This window comes from Gossypium hirsutum, chromosome A09 (assembly GCF_007990345.1).
Source record: "Gossypium hirsutum isolate 1008001.06 chromosome A09, Gossypium_hirsutum_v2.1, whole genome shotgun sequence".
NCBI lineage: Eukaryota > Viridiplantae > Streptophyta > Magnoliopsida > Malvales > Malvaceae > Gossypium > Gossypium hirsutum.
Window position 1 is genome coordinate 82096212 of NC_053432.1, and position 7810 is coordinate 82104021.

Sequence of the window (7810 nt, forward strand, 5' to 3'; positions counted from 1 at the left end):
AAGGAAGAAGAGTATGACAAATTTCAAATTCAATTAAAGCATACGATTACCAATCAAACCAGCTAAACCCTATTCCATTAAATTCCATCCTCCAAGTTGCTAACATTTCATCTATTATAAAAACCCCATGCCTTCGCATGCCCTATTATTCAACTCACTCACCTTTCAAACATAACTGAAAACATTTTCATTTTCAAACCCCACTCCCCCCATGGCTGGTCTCAAGCTTATTTGTGGCCTAGTATTGTTGTGCATGTTGGTTTTGGAACCCATGGCCACAACTGCTCTCACATGTGGACAAGTGGCAAGCCAAACGGGTAGTTGTATAAGGTATTTGCAGCGTGGAGGGAACCCTCCAGCTGCTTGCTGCAACGGAGTTAGGAACCTAAACAGGCAAGCTAGAACCACCCGTGACCGTCAAACTGCATGCAGATGCTTGCAAACTGCCGCTAGGACCATCTCCGGTATCAATACTAAATTGGCTGCCGGTCTTCCGGCCAAATGCGGTGTCAAAATTCCTTACAAGATCAGCCCCTCCACCAACTGCAATAGGTATATACTCTTTTTTCACATTAATTCATTTTTCTTACCTAAATTTTGAAGCAATTCCACATATTAATTACTCTTTTTTTTTTGCAACTTGTTGCAGAGTGAGATGATCATGGATGAAGTAAGCAGCTTGCAGGAAATGTTATATATATATATATATAAGCGTGAAATAAAGATTTTGGGATGGATGCTTATTCCAAAATCCAAATTAGTGTCTTGATTAATTATTTGTTTATCTTTGAGATGTTGGCTCTAATTATGTTGTCTATGTATGGAATGTTCAGTGTTTTATGAGTTAAAAAGCCTATGTTTTATTATATTACATGATATCTGTATTGCTTTCTTTGCTTGTTGTCTCAATCCATAATCCCTTACTTGAGATTATATATACATATGTCTATGTTTGTATATCATTATATGTATCGCTTTCTTTACTTATTTAGTGAAACTTATGATTATTATGTTTTCCGTATGATTCGTTGATTAAATAAATTAATGAATTTTCTTTAAAAAAATCAGCAAAACAGCAAAAATCAATTTGGGATGTACTAGTAATTAATGAAGAAATAATATCATATTTATAACATCAAACCCTTGCAACCCCCCCCCCCTTCCCAACTTATTCAGTTTTCGCAAATTGAGAGCATCAGATGGAAAGGATCATTATTATAATATCTTATCCATTTCTTCCCATTTTTAATCATGACAAGGAATTTGGAAAGGTGAAAGGATAGGAAACCTTTCAATCCAATGGTTAGGTTGCACGACATTCTTACTCATAAGCTATGTTACCCACGTTAAAAACAAGTATACGATGAAGAAATTATATTTACCGTTGGTGATTTGCGTGGTGCTGGCATGGAGGAGTGAAGTGGTGCGAGAGGGGATGAGAAAGAAGACGACGAAACCTAGAATAGGAGAGAAGGAAAATTATTGTTTTATTTTATTTTTTATTTAATTAAAAATGTCTTGTATTTTGATTTGTTCTAGGATTTTTTAAAAAGAGTTACCGATATTAACTAAAATTAGTAATTATATTAAGTTTAGTGTCTGGTAATCATACCGGATTCTAATTAAATTTGAGATCAAATTAGATCAGACTCTTAAACGAGGATAAAATTCTCTCAGCATTATTTTTTCCATCCACAAGACTTGAACTTAAGATGTTGCTTAAGAAGCATCAAACTTCTTATCATTCGATATTTGTTGGTTAAATATGTATACACACTAGTATGGTTCTTAATCTATGCTTTTCATTGGGTTAGTTATTTGTTTGGACTGAATTATGAAGTAAAATTTGAAAGATTAAATATTGTCCAATTTCCTATACACATTGTACATTTGAAGTTTAATTTTCTATTCTTATTTTTCACAAATTCAATCACTCTATTTTTTGGATTTAAAAATTCAAGCTCAATTTTGCTACTATTAAAATTTTTCTGCTAAATTCAGTGGTTTGACATTTTAAAATTTAAAATAGCATTGAAAATGTTTATGTGAATTTTTTTTCTTAAAAATATTCAGTTGAACTCATCATGGTAAATTTATATTTTTTTTGTTGGAATAGTGTTCTTAAGAAAAGTTGATGTTGATATTTTAATTAAAATAATTAACAATATTAACTATTTCGATTGACTAACAATATAAAAGTAGAGAGACCAAATATTTAGATCAATATCAAATTTCAGCATAGTATAGAGGCCAAAACTAAAAGCTAACCGCCATCTAAAAAAGCAAGGGAAACACAAAAGAAATGAAAAATCATGTATCAATCTCTAAAATCATAAGGGCATTCAAATATATTTATAAAAAAAAATTTAATATACAAGTAAAGTTTTGATTGAAATGATGAAGTTAAAATATTGCATACCATGACACCTTAGTTTAAAATCTCATCATGTGCATTGACTTGTCGCCAATTGTAGTGGTAGTTTAAGTACATTTCGATACTAAAAGAGCTTGTTTTTAGTGATTTTATAATATTTATATGCATTTTTTGTTGTCTTAGTTTAGGTTTAATTATATGCAAAATCAGCGTTTTTACACACGTTTTAGTATTCTAATGACCCGTGAGGCCAAGTTGGGCCAAGGGAATGAGCTATTTGAGTGTGTAAGGTGCCAATTAAAGCCCAAGAATACAAGGAACGACAATCGTGTTGCGACACAAGAGAGCCCATGTTGTAACACAAAACAACGAAGCTGCCAAGGTTGGAAATCATTCCATGTTGTGACGAGGAGTTTCTCCACGTCATGACGACGCGACGAAGGCAAGGCAAAATGGGGTTGATTCCTTGTACGACAATTTTGAGATATTTCCTTAATTAAACTCTGGTCAATTAATAGTATATTGCATTAATTAGTATCAAAGTGTATCTACAATTGTGTGGGCACCAACTAAAATGTAGCCTATATAAGTCACCTTAGGGTCACCCGAAGTGCGAAATTAGACCTAGACAGTTTTATTTAGTTTTCAGTTTTATTTTTACGTTCGTTTAGTTGAAATTCTTCTTATTCCGATGTGAAGACAGTTGCAAGTGGAGATTACTCTGGAACTGCGCTTCAATTATTTATCAATGAGTAGTTTTTTTTATTTTTATTTTATTTTATTTATATTTCGTTAGCCCAATCAACTAATGTTTGTATGAATATTAGAATAAATTCTTGTGTTTTATTTTTATCATGCATGATTTGGTTATTAAACTGATTAATTAATTAAGTCAATTAATTAGCAGAAGAATAAGGGTTTCTCAATAATAATTAGTTGGTCTTAAATTATGTGTACCTAAACCCTAGAATTGACGACCTTAGAAAGTAATCTAGGTTAAACGAGGTTGGGAGATAAGTTTGTCAGGTAAATTATAATTTATCTCAATGGAGAAAGCGAGGTTGGAAGATAAGCGACTATCTATCGATTAGTTAATTAGTATAGGTCGGGAGGTAATACTGGTTAAATAATAGCTAATTCACTAAAAACCCGAAGTTTTGAAATTAGTTAATCTTCTACATGTTAATTAGGGATTTAATCGATTATAGGTTAGGGGCTCGCATTGTTGACACTAAGAATAGAAAATTCCATTAGGTTAATTTAGGTTTAGTAATTTTATCAATTTAATCACTACTTTAATTTGGATTCGCACTACTAACTTGTAAATCGATTAGATTAGTAATTATTTTTTGTAATAAATTTAATACTAAGATTCTCCAATCTACAATCTCTTGGGTATGATCCTTGGAATACTTTCCTGTGTTCTGTTGTAACACTTTACTATATTATAATTTGACCCATTTACTTACGAACATCGATAATTTAATTTAATATATTTTTGGTGTAATATATTTGTTCTAAACGTTAGCACATTTAGAGACAATCATGCATTTTTCTAGATTTTATATAAAATATAAAGTGACAAAAATACACTCATAATAATGTTTGTTATTTTATAAAAGTAATGGATTTTCGTTAATTTCTTTGAGACCCAATAAAACCAACTTAAACAACCCATCAAATAATAGTATAGATAATATAAGAAAAATCTACTTACATAGATAGTTTTACACATTTTCATAACTTTATTATTATTATTGACATTTTAATAATCTAATTGTTATATTTTATATTCCATTTAAGTTAGGGGCGTAGTTAGGGGGCTTGTAGGGGCCTGACCCTACATAAAATGAAAATTTTTTCATTTAGGCCTTTTAAAATTTTAAGTTAGTAAAAATAAAATTATACTTTGCCCCCTAAAAGTAATAAAATTTTGGTTTAATACTTTAAAAATTATAAATATATAAACTATTAAAATGGTGAAATTACATTTTTACTATTATAAAAATTACAATTTAATTTCGACCCCTCTAAAAAGAAATTTTTAGCTTTGCCCTTGATTTACGTGAATCATGCATGTTAAATTTGAAGTAATTCTTTTAACTATTTATTTTATGTAAAAAAAACTTTTAACTAATATAAATAGTATTTTAAATCAATATATTAAATCGATTCAAAATTTTATATGCCTAATAAATACTATAACATATCAATTATAAAAAATATATATAAAACTAACATTAATTTTATAAAGTGTAGGTTCATCCCTCCTAAAATATATATCATATTCCATCTCTTATATTTATTTCTAAATGGTACGAATCAAGATTAATATATAGGTGCCTTTTGATTTCATTGATGCTTTATTTCCAATTCCCACCATGCATGCATTAATGAAGCATTCCTGTTGGACACGAAAACTCGAATGAACCCATGCTTTCCCGATTTCAGTCAAACTGTTCCTTTAAGTTACTCATTATCATTTGTTTTTCTTAGGTAGTGGTTCTTTAAATAAAGTAATTTACCATAGTGGCCTAGTTGCGTTGTGAGAGAAAAGGTGCCCACCGTTGAGGCAATAAATATGGATGAAAAAAAAAGTAATTTAAAAAAAATAATCTAAAGTGAGTTTAGGTATTACCTATTTTTGTGATAATAAGTGTTATTGAAATCGGATTAAATTGATTTGTTGAATCGAATATTGATTGATATATTAATTTGAGGTATTATAAATATATATATTTTTTATTTATCATTAGTGAATAATAATACGATACTTTATTATTAAGTAAAATAATAATTATGAATTTATAAATAAATAATAATTTTATTTAAACATAATTATTATATTTGTTTGTCTTTCATGTTTAGATTTTATGCATTTGGATTTAGGTTTTAAGATTTATATCGTGTTTAGGGTTTAAATTTTTGATTTAAGGTTTCGGGTTTGTATCAAGTTACATGTTTTGGATTTATGTTTAAGTAAAAAATACTAGTATTTATTTATAAGTCTTTTACTATTTTTTTTATTTCACTAATGATGAGACGCCATGTTATTGTTTACTAACAGTATATTAGATATTCATTTATTTGATTTTTATTATATCTATACTTTATATTGACTAAGCTGATGTTACAAATCAACCAAACACTAATTTAATTTAAAAATGACTCCCTTATTTTTATAAAATAATAAATTAATAAGAGATTTTTTTTTAACCTTTCCATGTTCTTTAAGAAAATAATACTATAATCAAATTTGAATTTGAAACACCTATTTAAAAATTTTAATTAAATCATTATAATTAAAGACTCATTTGAATATTTTAATATAAAAGTTTTATAAATATAATTTTACATAGATTATTTTTATGCAAGGTAAGCCCTAATCTAATTATAATAATATATTTGTATTACATACGTAGGTAATAATGATGTCTCTGATATTTTCAGTCCAAAATTCTTTTTCGCTATGGGAAGGTGATGGTTTTATTATAGCCATGTGGTCTTACTATAGCTAATAAAAGCTGAAAAAAGTGGTTATAATATCTTATAATGTTTCGATTAATAATTAAAATTAGGTTTTAAGTTCTAATAACTAATATTGAAATGTAGAGTTGAGTAGTAAAAAATTTGATTTTTTTAAAATTTAAATTTAAACATAATAGATGAAAAATAATATTGAAAATCCAATGAAATTTTAGCTAACCATTGGATCTTCTTTTTCCTTTATCCGGCACTGCAATCCTGACATGGTAGCCGTAAGAGGGAGTAATTTGATGTGAAAATTTAATTGCTTCTCACATCACTATCTCCCATTTTTGGTGACATCCATTTAATTTCTCAACTGTATCCATCAACGCAATAAATTATAAGCCAACCACCAAATTATATTTGCCTTTCAAACCACACATGTATATGCTATATAAAGCACCACCTTTGCCCCTTCACTCAACACCATTTAAACTCCAAACACTAGTAGAAGGTTTAGTTTTACAAACATGGCTAGTTCCGGTGTCCTTAAGTTGGTTTCCATGATTCTCATGGTGTGCATGACGATGATGAGTGCACCCAAGGCAGCCAAAGCCGCCATCACGTGCAGCGACGTGGTGAACCACTTGATCCCGTGCTTGTCCTACGTACAAAACGGCGGTACACCCGCTGCTGCATGCTGCAGTGGGGTAAAAGCACTCTACGGCGAGGTTCAGACCTCCCCGGACCGCCAAAACGTGTGCAAGTGCATCAAATCGGCGGTGAACGGAATTCCGTACACCAGCAATAACCTCAATCTCGCAGCCGGCCTACCTGCTAAATGTGGTCTCCAACTCCCTTACAGCATCAGCCCCTCCACTGACTGCAACAAGTAATAAACATAACCATTTTACACACTAAAAAAGAAAAAGGATATTGTAAGCAGTTCTGATTTATGTTATTTTAACTTGTTGAATGTGTTCCACAGGGTGCAGTGAGGTTGATGATGATGATATGGAAGGAGTGGAAGAAGGTTCCAGCTCAGCTAGATAAAGTAGCTAGCTAAGGTTAAATAAGCTGTGTTGGTGTGTTGTTTTTTAGAAAATTCCATATATAATCGGGGAAAGAAAAAAAAATAGAAAATGTACTTTGTAACTGTATTTCGTATGTGATATATATAATGTATCGTAATCTTTAATTTTTTAGTGATGCTACTACGTTTTATACGAGTCTGTAATGACAATAGCTTTCCCTTTTCCATATATAGGAAGGCTCGTTTGGAAATGTTATTTGCTTTAGATCCTTATTTGCCATAATCATAAAAACACTTTTAATTAAAAAAAACCCTAATTATGAGCAACTAATGCACCAAGAAACATTACTTGTAATATTACAAAGAACTAATCCCCTATTACAAAGATAGAATAATATTTAAGTAGACTGTTTGTGAAGATTTTAATCTCTAAAAAAATATTATAAAATATTATAAAAAATATAATAATTTTTTAAATTTACTTATAAAATAAGCTATTAATATACCAAATACGCAAAATTTCCTGCACCAATCCAGCCTGTGTATCAAACACTAACATCCCCACAGGCTCCTCTGCACTCATAGTCGCCATATTATCCGCAGCAATGCAAATATTTATTTATATTTGAAGAATATATACTAAATATATATTAAAATTTTCGATATATTCATATGTTATATATATTATACATAGACTTATATAAAAATATATATTATACCCATATTAAAGAATTACAAAACCGAAAATAAATTTATGAATAAATTACAAATATATAATTTTATAATATTAAATTAAAAGAATTCGTAAAAGAAGTGAAGTGGACGGTGAGAAGCAATGAATAAAGATTGTAAATATAACCTACATTCATAAATACAAATATTTTCAACATCTTACACCAAAAATAAAAATAAAAATTTAACATCCGTTTAAAGAT

The 7810-nt window shown here is 29.4% G+C and overlaps 2 protein-coding genes across 2 annotated transcripts; both read left to right on the top strand.

The window, feature by feature from the left end:
- On the top strand, window positions 1–871 carry LOC107928451 (non-specific lipid-transfer protein P3). Its single transcript, XM_016859692.2, has 2 exons — window positions 1–552; window positions 650–871. The coding sequence occupies exons 1-2, from the start codon at window positions 212–214 to the stop codon at window positions 657–659; spliced, it is 351 nt and encodes a 116-aa protein (XP_016715181.1). The 5' UTR covers window positions 1–211; the 3' UTR covers window positions 660–871.
- A 5396-nt stretch (window positions 872–6267) lies between these two features.
- Window positions 6268–7047, top strand: LOC107928594 (non-specific lipid-transfer protein 3). Its single transcript, XM_016859846.2, has 2 exons — window positions 6268–6734; window positions 6831–7047. Exons 1-2 carry the CDS (start codon window positions 6373–6375, stop codon window positions 6838–6840), a joined length of 372 nt encoding a protein of 123 aa, XP_016715335.1. The 5' UTR covers window positions 6268–6372; the 3' UTR covers window positions 6841–7047.
- The last annotated feature ends 763 nt before the right edge of the window (window positions 7048–7810 follow it).

Coding starts and splice junctions, on each gene's coding strand:
- LOC107928594 (XM_016859846.2), top strand. CDS start 6,373: ATGGCTAGTTCCGGTGTCCTTAAGTTGGTTTCCATGATTCTCATGGTG.
- LOC107928451 (XM_016859692.2), top strand. CDS start 212: ATGGCTGGTCTCAAGCTTATTTGTGGCCTAGTATTGTTGTGCATGTTG.